The sequence below is a fragment of the Pinus tabuliformis genome, chromosome 5_2, assembly GCF_031772625.1.
Source record: "Pinus tabuliformis cultivar Carrire ecotype Pingquan chromosome 5_2, CPIR1, whole genome shotgun sequence".
NCBI classification, from domain to species: Eukaryota; Viridiplantae; Streptophyta; class Pinopsida; order Pinales; family Pinaceae; genus Pinus; species Pinus tabuliformis.
In genome coordinates, this window is record NC_142306.1 from 444,336,615 (window position 1) to 444,351,290 (window position 14,676).

The 14,676-nt window shown below is 38.9% G+C and overlaps 1 protein-coding gene across 1 annotated transcript in view; it reads left to right on the forward strand.

The window, feature by feature from the left end:
* Positions 1 to 655: 655 nt before the first annotated feature.
* Positions 656 to 14,676, forward strand: part of LOC149159577 (uncharacterized) — a 238,248-nt gene continuing 224,227 nt past the window's right edge. The window contains exon 1 of the mRNA XM_089436515.1: positions 656 to 1,201. Coding sequence (XP_089292641.1) covers positions 767 to 1,201 — 435 coding nt within the window. The 5' untranslated portion in view covers positions 656 to 766. The remainder of the gene's footprint in view (positions 1,202 to 14,676) is intronic.

The following is a 14,676-nucleotide window of genomic DNA, read 5'->3' on the forward strand; positions in this document are numbered from 1 at the left end:
AGTTGGTCCTGAATTGAGCAATAAGAACCTTTTCCCTCCATGAAATGCTAGCCCCAATGAACTCTTTTTAACTCTTTTTGTTGTAGATTACACGTAGGGTTGAATTCCTCAATGTAATATTGAATTCCTCAATGTAATATTTCTTCTTTCTACCCAACTCTTTTCCTCATACATTTTTACGAAACTTCTCCATAACAAAATCCTTTAGCTCCTTTCTATTTGTGGGATAGGTATTGATGTAGATATTCCATTTTTGCATCCCTGTGTAGTTTTGTTTCATCCATGTTTTCTTCTTTCACTCGTGCCTTCATTGAAGTAACATTAGAACATCTACCTACTCTCATTTGCTCAATTCTTTTTAAATATCTTATAAGTCTCACCATAGCAATTGCTTCAATGGGGGTTGCTCCTGTTTCACTCAACATTATAACCAATTGCTTCAATGGGAGTTGCTCCTGTTTCACTCAACATTATCTCATAAGGTATTGAACTTTTTATTTCGAACTTGCTCATGATCAAAGATTTTTGGATTTTCTCAATTTGTTTCCATTTTGATACGAGAGTGCTGCTAGCGCACAATTCACACCCATATAAAATCACTAGACAAACTAGGAATCAAAAAACACTTTAATCATTTTCCAATTCCATAACTCTACTTCTCTACATCTGTTTTAGTAACTAAACCCATAATTTTCCAGTGTTCCCTGTCATTCTATCTCATGATTTTCTCATTTTGTGTGCTCGAAAACGGCCCGGAAAACACACCATGAATTCTCTAAGTTACCTGCGCTGTCTTAGAATGCAAAAGGCAACAGCCTTCCACCATTGGGGACATCGATCGTATTACAAAACAACCAAATGTGCCGTTGCTACTGATTCTGTTGGACCGTTTGGCACCGAAACCGAGAATATTGGCCAGCATACCATGTGGGTCCGCCATAAAACGATAGTAGCAGATTCATCTAGGCCTACGATCTTTTCTCATCCCTGGAATCCCTACAAGGATCCGACAAATTGGCAGATACCTAATAACCAGTTCAACCAGCTCCATTCTTCTGCTATTGTACAGGCTATCAAGATGGCAGGTGGATCGAGCGAGGATACGGAGACTGTCACGTACAAATTGAGGGATTCCTGCACGCTAGTTATTCATCAAGGGGACATCACCAAATGGTCTATTAATGGCGAAAACGATGCAATTGTAAGTACCCAAATGCCCAACTGGCGTATGTTCTTATCTGTCCAGAGATTCCCATTTCCATTGAAAAATAAGAAGTGGGACGTAACAGAAGGATCTACTGTCAGTTCATACCTTTATTTCTCGCAACTCTATTTGTTTGATGACAAATATTAACGAGCCAAACAGAAAGTAGCTCAATAGGTAACGAGGCAGTATAACCTTTTTCATTACAGGCCATTCAAGTTAGAAATAGTGAGGTCATGAAAATGAAATTAAAAACCACCAGTTCATCCTAACTTTTACATCTATGATAACAATACCCCGAAATTTAAATTGGTTGCTGAGTAGTCATAACACTGGGTTTTTACCAATCCACTGAAAATTTGAATCTATAGATAAAAGAAGATAAAATAATTATATTTATGTCCAACTAATGACCACAAAGTAGGTCAAAGGGACTGTTGAGTACACTAATGTATATACAAAGCTGGAAAACCAAACGGTCTATTATAAAAGATACAATACATGAAGTAAATCAAAGATACAATGCATGAAGTAAATCAACATCTGGCCCTAGCAGAGAAGATCCAGGAGCTAATAGGTCTGAGGATCAGACCCATCTCTCCTAACATCTGAGGCTGAATGAATAACACTGAAGAAACTCAACAAAGTCTGTTGGCCTGATGAAGAGCCAATGGCAAGTGCAGACTGTCCACTAAATCATATCATGGGGGTTCACACACTGCTGAATGCTGGAGGACCTAGTTTGTCTCCTAGGAACAGATCTAAGACCGAATTGCTGCTGAGATCTTGTGTGGCAGGGTGAGGCCCCACAGATCCTCACTGATCTGGAATCTGGATACGTACTGGTATAGTGATCAATATATTACTTTGTACAAGGAATAGACATCCATGCCTATAAAGATTGCCAAATTGCTTTTTGCTCTATCAACACATTCTCATTGCCAAAATGCTTTTTGCTCTATCAACACATTCTCATCGTGCGTGGAAGAAACAAAGAATGCTTACATTTTATTTGTAATCTTAAAAATCATGGTATGGAGAGTTTTTTTGAAGCTTCCATAGCCCTCTGTTCTCTACTTTTTTCCTTTGGAAACCAAGAAAGGCCAAAGCTGCTTAAAAAGTAGAAATCAAGCTTCTAACTGTGTGAGTAATTATACAAATGCACACTCAACTGACCAATCGCCCTTAAAGAGGTCAACTTACTTTATGGTAAGCTGGAAACCAAGAAAGGCCAAAGCTGCTTAAAAAGTAGAAATCAAGCTTCTAACTGTGTGAGTAATTATACAAATGCACACTTAACTGACCAATCGCCCTTAAAGAGGTCAACTTACTTTATGGTAAGCTGGAATGGGTCAATGTCTTTTTCTCTAATGAAGAGCCCTCAAAATCTCAGCCATTTTAGGCACTACATTGCTGTAAAGTTATACACCAATCCTCCCCTCTAGCACCTTCCTAATGGTTACGTCTATTTAACATCTTCGATTGAGCATCTCCATGGTTATTTTTATTTGACACCTTGGATTCATCATCTCCATGGATTTGAACTGCTGACCTGTGGAACAAACGTAACTTGACTAAACCCAAAACCCTAGGTTCCTCTTTCTATTGGGTGGTACTCTGTCGGGATGATGTGCATTATGGAGGTGGTGGATTATTTTAAAAGCGTTTAAACTGACAACACCGTGCCTGTAAAGGATTTCCAACTCCTTTCCAACTTGCAAATTGGCAGCAGTAAGTGGTGATCAGGGAAGCCATTAGTCTATTATTGCAGGGGAGGTGAAATGCCAGTCCCAAATACAAGTACCCTCGAAGCCATTCAACTTCAATGTAAGCAATCAATTGAAGATACATTGCCCTGCAAAGGATTTCCAACTCCTTTCCAACTTGCAAGTGGCAACCAGGGAAGCCATTACTCTACTATTGCAGGGGAGGTGAACATCCAGTCTTAAATACAAGTACTTTCCGTGCCATTCCTCTAGTAGTGTGCCATTCCACTAGTGCATCTTACACAATTAATTTAAGATTCAAGCTGCGGAAAGGAAATTTGAGGCTCTATGTATATGTAGACCTGTCAAGACTCAAATCTACAATTTTCTAATTATAACAGGTCAGTAACTCTCTGTTTCACATTTAATGACAATCGTCAAATACTGTTGAAACCACAAATACATCCTGTGGGACGTCAAATTACTGCCTTGAATGAAACCCAATAGTAATTTTACAAATTTGAGATTGATGCTTAAGATAAGTTTTCCTCTGAAAACCAAGTCAGAGCTCCAAATGCGTATGCATCTTCTATTTCATTACTAAATAAAAGAGGATACATTATAAAATCAAACATTTGTGGCCAAAGTAAGGGTGCTCATGCCCCTTCCTATGTAAGCAATGAGATGAACATGTCTGCTTTGAGAGAGTCAATATCTGAAATTCATGCTTTTTGCATTGCATTGATCTTGCACAAAAGCGGTAAACTGGAAAACAGGTTGTTGATGGGTTTCAAACCTGTACCTCATACACTGAAACCCTTTGCAGTGGCACTTGCTTGCTGCTGCATTGCTTTACCACAAGGGTTATGCCTTTTTTAAATAGAAATCTGGTTGAAGTCTTTAATGATAGGGGTTTATTAAATTACTTTAGATTCTGCCTCATGGCGGTGGCATATCTGTTGATTTGTACATAATATTCCGTTAATAGAAATAGAAGTATATTTCTTTATTTTTCTTTTTTCAGACAAACATAAATATAGTCTGTGAGCTGTCCAATTTGGATTCTTGCAGGCTAAGTAGCTAACCACTTCACCATTGATTTCTAGCTTGAGAAGCAAACAATAAGAAGTAAAGCAACTGCCTTCATAGCCAATTGGCATTTAAAAACATCATCCATAGGGTTTTTCCATTAAGGTACAAAAAAAGGCAATTACACAATTTTATAAAAATCAAGACGATCAGACTCACATCTCAAGGATAATCATTTTTGTCATTTGGGCGGGCCCCTACTCATTATTGGATAGCTTAGCAGGACTCCAACCATCATTCTCTAGTAACTTCTCATTCTTTAAGATAGCAAGGACAAGAATCAATAACTTTTCCTTCAAAGGCCATGGGGTAGGGCTACGAGATCAGCTATGGCATTGCTCATGCCTTTCCCACATTACTTTTTTCATTCAAAGGCCATGGGGTAGGGCTACGATATTGGCTATGGCATTGCTCATGCCTTTCTCACATTACTCGACCAACTTTTTTCCCCAACCTCCAATCATGGACATGTGATTGCCTGGAGCATGGGAATAGTGCAGGAGGTCTTATTGCTTACAGTGCAAAGAGCTCCCCCACAATACTCCAACAACTATTGCAAATGCACTAGGTGTAGCTCCACTTTTTAGAATCTGCATAAAGAGATTAGGATAAATTAATGGGCTATCAACATGAGAGGAACACTATACATGGTGGTCTAATCAATCCTAGAAGCATTCCTTTTCTTTCCAATAAGAAATAAGACTTCAATTCTAATGAGTCACCATCTTGTTTGAAGCTCAATGACCTAGACAATTTATCCCTTAAAAGGGAAACCTCCATGCCTTCCATGAAATGAAGGTGAGGAGGAGCTGGCTTTTGAGTGATTGAGGTCCACATTGAATCATCATAGACACAAAAGCTAGAACAAATGTTTGGAGTTCTCAAGGTGTCCACAAAAGGGGCAGTTGGGAGTTGATGTGAAAATTCCAAACCTGGATGACTAATGCCCTTATGAACTCAACTAAACAAGTAAATTGCTGAACTTAATCAATGCAGAAATTAAATTCATACCATAGCACCAATCACACAATAGCTGGAAGTTAAATAATGGAAGCATAAAAACATTTTCACGCACAAGTAATTTCTCCTTCAAATTCAACTTTACATTCCTTTGTAAAACTTACAAGGGAACCTCCATAGTATTCATGCCCTTATGAACTCAACTAAACAAGTAAATTGCTGAACTTAATCAATGCAGAAATTAAATTCATACCATAGCACCAATCACACAATAGCTGGAAGTTAAATAATGGAAGCATAAAAACATTTTCACACATAAGTAATTTCTCCTTCAAATTCAACTTTTCATTCCTTTGTAAAACTTACAAGGGAACCTCCATAGTATTCCGAAAACCACTTACTGCATGGTCAATAAATCACCCTGAAGTAAGCGACTTGCTATACAACTGTATGACTTGTCTGTATGGTCTATATGGTTATGTTTGTATGATTGTAAGACTTGTTGTTGATGTGAGTAGCATCGGAAGGTTTTCTACAATAGCTTGGTGTTTTAGCATGTGGAAGACATTATTTGCCTCTTCTAGTGATTTATGTCTTCTTTCCTAAGTTTAATTTAGGAAAAGTACAATAATTAAAATCAATTATTTTTTTCGAGGAAAAATTGTAATTTTATTCAACCTGAAAAACAAGGAACAAAATTATATTCTGGAGATGCTGTTAAGCATTCAATGATGTCAACTTTTCGGCTAATGAGCAATAAAAAGTAAAAAAATAAAAAACTACATAAAGCTTGCTAAGTTAAGTGTGATAAAAATCAATTAATTTGCCCTTTTTTCCTTTCTTTTTTCTAAACCTTTTGCCAAACTCCTTGGTTGGGTCCAATTGTTACTATGGATAATTCATTTTCAGCTGTCTATACAGGGACTTCTTTGTCTGAGTCTGAGCTCTTAGATACATGTGTTCTCTTTATACCCCCTATACCCAATTTGTTGAGTGATTCCTCTTTTTGCTGCTTAGTTGCTTTGATCTCTACTAGTTCAATATCCTTTTGAATGTGTGTTGCATTTCTTGATTGGTCCCTGCCCCCTCCATCTGCCTTGTTACCATGTTGTGCATGTGGTCCCCGAGTTGGGTTTCCCGCCACATTCTCTTCTTCTTCTTTCGAAAGGGTAGGACTAGATATTTGCGATCCCTTTGGCTTATGGACCTGCCTCTTTTTCTTTTTTGGGGTCTTCTTTGCCTGCGGGCAAGTGTTGTGCAAGTGTCTAGTTTGAAAACACATTTGACATCTAAATGCTGCATTCTCATAATTTAATACTTGGGTCCTGTTGACCACTACGTGTCAACTATCCATAGCAGTACACCCCCTTTTTTCGCAAAAGGGATAGCACTTGATCGACGTGTCCGTGCCATTCGACTGTCATCATCAGCCCGATCATGTTATGTTGTAAACTTAGTCTGCATGTGTAAATTGTAAATAATTTTAGCAGATCTGAGTCATGTATGTAAATTGGCTAGGCAAACCTAATTTTCTAGTAATAATCTATGTTCCGGAAGGTTTTTTGTCTCACCGACCCATGGTTGGCAGAGTTTTCCTTCAGCCTAACCCCAAAGCCGGAATGGATTTTGTCATTAGAATCTTAGGGGAATCCTAGTGTGCCTCGAGTCTATGTAAAAGTTATTTGGAAATAATCTTAATTATTCGGTTAGGTTATTTCAAATTGCTTGATCTGCTAGATTATATTTGTGTTGCAGAACTGGGTAGTCTATGAGGGTCTATGTCAAATGGGTTTTCCCCTTTGAGATGTAAAATTGTAAAAGTCATGATGTAAAGTGTCTTGAGGGTTAGAAAATGTTTTATCCCTTCATGAATCCTAGGTCCTAGGTGATTTTTCAAAGGCTAAGTTTGAGGGTCCAATAAAAATAATAAAAGATATAAATAATAAAAAATTAAAAAATAACTAAAAAAATAAAAAATAAAATAAAATTTAAAAATAAATAAAAAATAAAAAATAAATATTTAAAAAAATAAGATAATAAAATAATAAAATTTTGAGAAAATAAATGCAAAATTTAAATTTTTAATATATTAAAATGCATTTAAAAATTTCAACGGATGAGATTAAAAGGGATTTTGATCCTCATCGATGGTCGAGATCATTTTGACATGGATCACTTGAATTAGCCGTTGGGAAATTTTCTTTTAAATAGGGTGTCAGGGGTCATTTGAGATCATCGGATCTTAGAGTCGTGTGCTAAAAAAAGCTCTCTTGTAGTCATTTTTTGTGCAATAAAGAAAGACTTTGGGGTTGAAATTTTGCTGGTGTTACTCTTCTGGAAATGCTGTAAGATGTTTTATTTTTCTGCATAAATTGAGTTTTAGCCATTGATGATAGCTTGATGAAGATTGATTTAGGCACATGTATCTTGTCTGATCTCTAGGGTTTGAATGATAATTTAATTTATGAATATAATGGCAGGTATCTCCATTTGATCTGAATTTCACTGTTGTTTTCTCCCTCTATGTTAATGGTTGATTTAAGCTGTGCAAGATATCCTTAATTTTGAGTTTACCGGGCGTTAGGGGAAGTTCTCGGTTGAACCAACCAACTCCTGGATTGCGTTTTCTGAAAGAGCCCAACCAGTTTTAATCCCGGGCTTATCATTAGAATTTTTGTTGCAGATGCATGAAGGGTTTTCTGAAGCACCTCACATTAAGTTTAAAATTCTGAAAATATTTCTGTGGCATAACGATAAATCTGGCTATTTAGAGCCTTTAATTTGTAATTACTGTAATTATTTAGCTGGTTTGAGGGTTTTTAGTTTTGTTTCTTGCACATTTTTTTTCTGGGTGTTTGTTTTTGTTGTTACAGGTTTCAGATCTGAAGATATAATCTTGTTCTAAAACCAGATCTAGGCCCTGGAGGGTAAGATCTGGCCTCAGCATCATTTTTGCAGGGATACTCTTCAAAAGATTTTCAAGTTTTCTGAAAAGGTTCAAGGTTTTCCAGGCCATCTGTCTGCTGCTGCCTGGGGTGCCTGGGGTTTCATTGAAAAAATCCGAAGTACATGTGTGAAATCCGTTTTCTGGAATTCGGATATTCTTCTGAGGGTTTCAAGATTGTTTTTATCGTTCTGGCAGATTTAGAAATTTTTCTTTGCTGCTGTAGCCACCCTCAAATCCTTGCGTCCATTGCTGCCAATACATCTGCCACCCTCATCCACGCAGTCTCGCTCTATTTCCCTTTCCGCCTGCCTCACGCCATCTTTACGCTGCCTACCGTATCCAAAACGCTTTTCCCTCTCTGCGTGATCTCTTTCGCTCCTCAACAACGCTGCCTTCACTCTCTTTCTCTCCACGCATTCCTTCTCACCTGCTCTCTTAACCCTTTCACCTTCAAAATATATCCACATTCGATCCTCCATACCCTTCGATCCACCATCCCTGCAGATGCCATAAGCCTGTACGCTGCTCCACATTCAGTTGCCATCGATTTTCCAATTCCTCGTAGCAAACCACCCTCGCTTTCCACGCTAACCTGCAAACGAATTGCCAAACACTGTCCACGCCTTTCTACGTGCTGCCAGGACTGTCCTCTCTGCTTTTCTCCCTTCACGCAGCCACCTCCTTTCTCCTTCACGCTGCTGCCATTTCCCACACTGTCCACCTGCCAAAACCAACCCGCACTTCCCTTCTTTCCTCACGCGACCCTTGCTGTCTCTCTACCTGCGTGCATCCCTCCCATCCTCGGCCTTCAAGTCGACCCCGCAGCACATAGCCTCCTCGAATCCCTTGGCTTCCTCGCGTTTTCTCTCCCTCACGCACACCTGCATACAACAAGCAAACAACAAACTCGTTCTTTTTTTTTATTTAGCGTATGTGTATTTGGGTTATGTTTAGTTTTCCATTTTTTTTATATATCCATTTTAATTTAGTTTGGGGTTTAGATATATTCGATTTTCATTTTATTTTTCTTGGTTAGATCTTTATTTGGTTTAGATTTAGATTTAAATTTTTGTTTTCATTTAGATTTAGATTAATATTTAGGGTTTGATTTATTTTTTAGATTTTCATTTAATCATTATATATATATATATATAAAGAGAAAAAAAAATTCATTAAAAGTTTTAAATTTTAGATTTTTCATATTTTGCTTTGATTTTTTTTAGATTTATTTGATTTTAGGATTTAGTTTTAATAATTTTAAATTTCATTTAGTTTAGTTTTTGCTTAGTTTAGTTTAGTTTTATTTAAAAATATAAAAATATATAAATTTTTTTTTTTTTTTGAAAAGCTTAACTAAAAATTGAAAATTCATTTTTTGGTGTCTTTTGTGGTATCTATGTTCCACTTCTCTATAGTTAAATGCACTTAAATGTTTATTTAAAAGTTAGCTATATGAAAGTGGTAATTCGTTAGCATTTAAATTGTGTGATTGTTTAAAGCATTCAATTTTTAGAAATTTAATCGCTGGATCATTATTAAAGCATTGTGAGTTTATTGAATAGCTTGTATTGCTTGGGATATTTGATGATAAATGATTGTTTTAAAAAGGTTCATATTTCTGCAACATTTAATAAGTAATCATTTAATCATTAACTCCATAAGGCACTGGTACATTCATTTCTAAAGTCAATCAGGTGCTAAATTGCTTTGCTGTGTCTCCCAACCCAACTGACTGCCAGTTGGTTTTCTTTTATCCCAAAGGGTCTACCCCCCTTAGCCTAGGGAGACAACTTAAATGGAGAGATCGGGGATCAGGGTGACATCCCTCGGTCTGAGCGTTGTTGTGCTGCTTAGACAATCTGTGCGACAACAGGTCCATTGAAAGTTTTTATGTTTAAGATGAATTCAATCTGATAGACCTTTACTAAGGTCCTTCTCTACACAGATTCTAGCAAAAGTGAAGATACCTTTTTCTATTCTGTCTCGACCCATTTTTTGAACTTTCCCAAAGTATTTCCAATATCTTCTAGTACTTGATGGTGCTAGAAAGGGAGAGGGAGGTTTGGTAATCTCACCTAAATGCACATTGTTGTGACCACCATACTTGTGGAATCGAAATCCGGGAACCATGAGATAATAAAGAGTCCTGCCCTAACCCAGAACCATGGCCCGTCATTTAGGACTTTCTCTAGTTCTTTTTGTGTTTCAAATTCCACTATGAAGAAACCTTTGGAACATAAGTAAATGTTGCAGTTGGGTGTCTAGGAAGAAAAGACTCACTGGTGTAAATCTTCAGATCTTGGACAAAAACCATTAAACCTGCATATTATAGCCATGGATTGTAGATCAGAAAAAGCAAGTTGACCTCTTTGATTTTAACTTCCATGGTTGGAGCTTGGACCATTTGTTCGACAATTTAGGGTCTGACAAATTTTGGATCTGATTTGCAGGAGTGGAAGCCTGCCCTTTTACCGCATCCTTGAATGAGACTAATCCATAAGGGTTTCTAGAGCCTAAAGCTCCACTCCTTAGCCTCAGATTTAGTATTACGGGAAATACTAAATCTCCACTCCACTTCTTTTTGATGCCATAATCATTCATTAAAGAAGAATCTTGTAAAACTTTCCCTTCATATAACAAGCATTGAAATTTTGCATGGATACCCAATTCGTTATGGATGCTTTTCTTCACATTTTCCACTAGATCCATGCCTTGGATCTAGAATATAGAGGTTTTCTTGTTGATTTTTTTAAGGAAAATCTGTATTTTTGCCTCCGTTGCCTGTCTATTGACCATATCTGGAGAAATAGGGCTGCGAGTTTTCCCAGGGGAGAGCAAATCCCATGAACGACAAGATGAGAAAACAAGTGTTCTTCCAATTGTTAAAATTGGCGGCTATAGGATGAATTTGCCCAAGGAGATGCCCAACTACCCCAAGGAGAAACCATTATTCTTCAAAGGCAATTTCAAATTGGTCAAAGGAATTTTCTATTTTGTGTCTGATAAGTCGACCAAGAGGAAGATGACAAGTCGGCTCTGTTACCCACCACTTCGTGGGTGATATCCCCAAAATAATTTTTTCTCCATGAGAACCTCAGCCGGTAGCCAACAGTGCATTGCAGCCTCATACTAGCTCGTTGTGCCATTTCTCTACCACCTGAGCCAGCCATGTGGTCTCTCACCCATGTATTGATAAAGGTATGTCTTCTCATTTGGTAATTGAGAATTGGGTTTACTTATCATGGATACTTTTGGGTATGGATTGATGGGGGGATTTGTCGGAAAGGGTGGGCTCAGTTTGTGCTCTTGTCCCCTTGATCTCTTTTGGATGTTACCCTGGGATCTTAGTGCTGTGGGATCTCCTTTATTGACCATTTGGTTCTAGGGTGGTACTACTTGGGAAACCCCGACTTTGGGTGTGTGGTCCCACTCCTTTATCCGCATATATCACTCCCTTTCCACTCACTATACCACCATTCATCATTTCTCCCATCTGGGTCCACATTTCCGTTTTGGGTCAACATAGGGCTAGCCTCCCTATCCCCTTGCCCCCACCTTGGGCCAGGCCTAGAAAGATGCCCCGGGGGTTGAAGCAGCCAAAAGGAAAAGAAAAAAAGCATATTTGGCCACATTTATCAGGAAACTGTACCACAAAATGCAAAAGATGGCCAGGACAGAAATAATTAGCACGTGGGCAAAAGCCAATACATGAGGTCTACCCCAATCCATGGTCATCACCCTAGTTCCATAGGCTCTATATGAGCCTTCTTCATCATTTAGGAACCCCTGATTGTTCCAACCCCTGGAGGGCAATGTACCTCCCTACCTAAAAGGGGGTAATCACTATTATATCTTGCACATCATGCCTTTGTCCTTTGAGCCCAGAGCAGTTAATTAAAGAAAATTCATAAAAGGCAAAAGGCATATAAAGAAGGGTGTAAAAATCAAGGCCAGGGCACCTCATGTACCACGATTGCTCCCTCCTACACATTACATACCTAGGTGTGGGCTTCCCCTTATCTAGCTACCCCTATGCCTCAATATGTGGCCCAAGGTTGCCCCTCTCATTCCGTATTCCATTCCACTTATTTATCACTTGCCACCCCCATTAGAGGGATGTACCTTTGACATACTATCGCCTTTAAGGGCTGAAACCACCTAATAAGGTACTTGGTTAACACCCTTTGGAGCTTGGAGGCACTAGCACATACCAAAGGCCACTGCGGAAGGGCATGCCATTTTTAAGTGCCCACTTTGTTATCCATGATTTGTAAACTCTTTTACCCGATTATTTTAATGATTGGTTGTAATGGAAGCCTAGGGGATGCATTGGATCTTATGCGAGATTACAGGTGGTTTCCATTTGGATTTGGTCTCCCTATACGAGATCCTAACCCTTAGAGGTCTACATTGGTACATATAGGGTGTGCATAGAGAGCCATTGGCCTCCACAACAACAAACAACACTCCATGGATCTTCATCGATGTTTAAAGACTACTAGTGATCGACTTTTGGGATGATGGTAACGTGCTTGGTACATTCTACCCAGCAGGCCCCCGTAGGAGCCCCACACTCTTGGCAGGTGTCCCAAGACTTGTACGATGTCATGGCAGCATTCATTCCACCACTCAAACCGTTGCAAAGGATTTGCAGACATCTCCAATTCATATGGAGACCCATGGGGTCATTTATGTGCCCTCAGACCCACTGGGAGCACCACAAATCTACTACTTGGAGAACAAGGGGCCACCCCCTTGTCCATCATATTCCGAGGAATTTATTCCTCAGTATGGCACTTCAGGACATTGTTAGGCCTTTGGAGGGCCCACGACATGTACATATTATTATTTGGCTTGTTGTGAGGCTTATTTTTACACTTGTGAGCTAGTTTGGTGAGCTTGTCACCAATAGAGGTTTTATTTGCACATTATTTTATCATTATTATAGGCTAATTCAAACTCCTTAGGAGGCTATATATTGATGTTAGATACATTCATTTGGATCATTGCTTGACTTGGGATCTCTCTAATCATATAGAACTTCACATTTTTCCTTGGAGGATATTTTTTTGGAGATGGATGAATTTTGACATATGGATTTGGGCTATTTTTCTTGTCTTGGAGCTTTGTCTTGCAAATGAAATGCTGGTTGGATATACTCTATAATGCTGTAAATAAATTTTGATGTTATAATTCTTGTTGCTGCATATTGCTAAAATTAGGGCTAGTTGCTGCATGATTTAAATGTGGAATTGAGCATGTTTTAGCTAATTTAATGTATGGGCCAATGTTATATGAATGAAATGTCCTAGAGATTATTTGTGTCGATAAGCTTGCATCATTTTTTTTGAAGTATAAATGCTTGAAGGTCACTTTTGTTTTCTTTCTCTTAACATTGGATGAAGCTGACTTTCTAGGGCTACTTGATCAAGAAACCAAGTTCTTACTCATCATCATCCTTGACTCCATATCCCCAAGTGAATTAGGCACTGATCCCTAAAAAGGGTGTTCATCACCTTTTTCACCTTTTATCACTTTTTCCCAGGTCTAGCTCTCAAAGGTCACCTAGGGCATCAATTTCCCAGGAATTGAGCCAAGGAAAAACATCGATCTCCTATAGGCTACTGTGCTAGTGGGTCCCCTCCCTGTCCTCCAAATTTGAGGCCATTCTAACATGGAATCTTCAGGAATCCCAAGCCCTAGCTCTAGGATCGAATTTTGCCTAGGCATCCCCAAGGCTAGACCTCAGCGGAATCAATTCAACCTTTTGAAGTAAATATTCTTGTTTGGTCTTTTCCTTTCACCTTGTCTAGGATAGGAACATCATTGGTTGCTACATTCCATCCCTAAACCTGGACTGGGTCTACTTGGTCCTGTGTGGTCCCACTTCTCAATAAAGATTATTTGAGAAGGACCATTTGGGAATCCAAGTTTCCCAAGGATTATAGGGATTGAGAACCTTGTCTATAAGCCTATTCCTTCTCCTTCAACCCTCCAATCCTCACCCCTTACCCCTGGAGGACCAAGTCCCTTGCTTAAAGAGCAAGCAAGTTCCGTTCTTCATTCCATCCTTCGTAAAGGGTTTCCAGGGTCACTTTCCACCTATCCATAGACATATACTTTACAAGTGATCCCTACACTACTGGGACTCCACCCATCGGTGAAAGTTCGTAAGGGCAGGGAGACTTAACTGTGGTGACAATGGGCTAAGCCTCCATTGTTGCCCTCTTAGGAACCCATTTTAGGTCACCTGTTGGTTTGAGTGGTAACATTTTTGGCGCCGTTGCAGGGGACATGAAACGTGTGTTTTGTTCCCCATACGACAAATTGACATATCATTATTGGCGACTCCATTGGAAGAACGAAGCCCGAGTTCTTCATTGAACTTTAAGGTCGATGCTTGTAGGGTGAAGCAAGCATTTTTCTAGGCACCTTTAATTTCTCCCTGGTGACTCCTACATATGATTTATGTATATTCATTCTTTCGTAAATTTTCCGCTTTGGACATTGCTAGCATCCCTGGACATCTTAATCATGTCACAGGAAGGATGTTACAAAAGAACCCATGATTGTCCCAACCCCTGGAGGGAAATGCACTGCCCTACCTAAAAGGGGGTAATCACTGCTATATCTTGCACATCATGCCCTTATCCTTTGAGCCTCGAGCAGTTAATTAAAGAAAATTCATAAAAGGCAAAATGCATATAAAGAAGGGTGTAAAAATCAAGAACGGGGCACATCATGTACCACGATTGCTCCCTCCTACACAT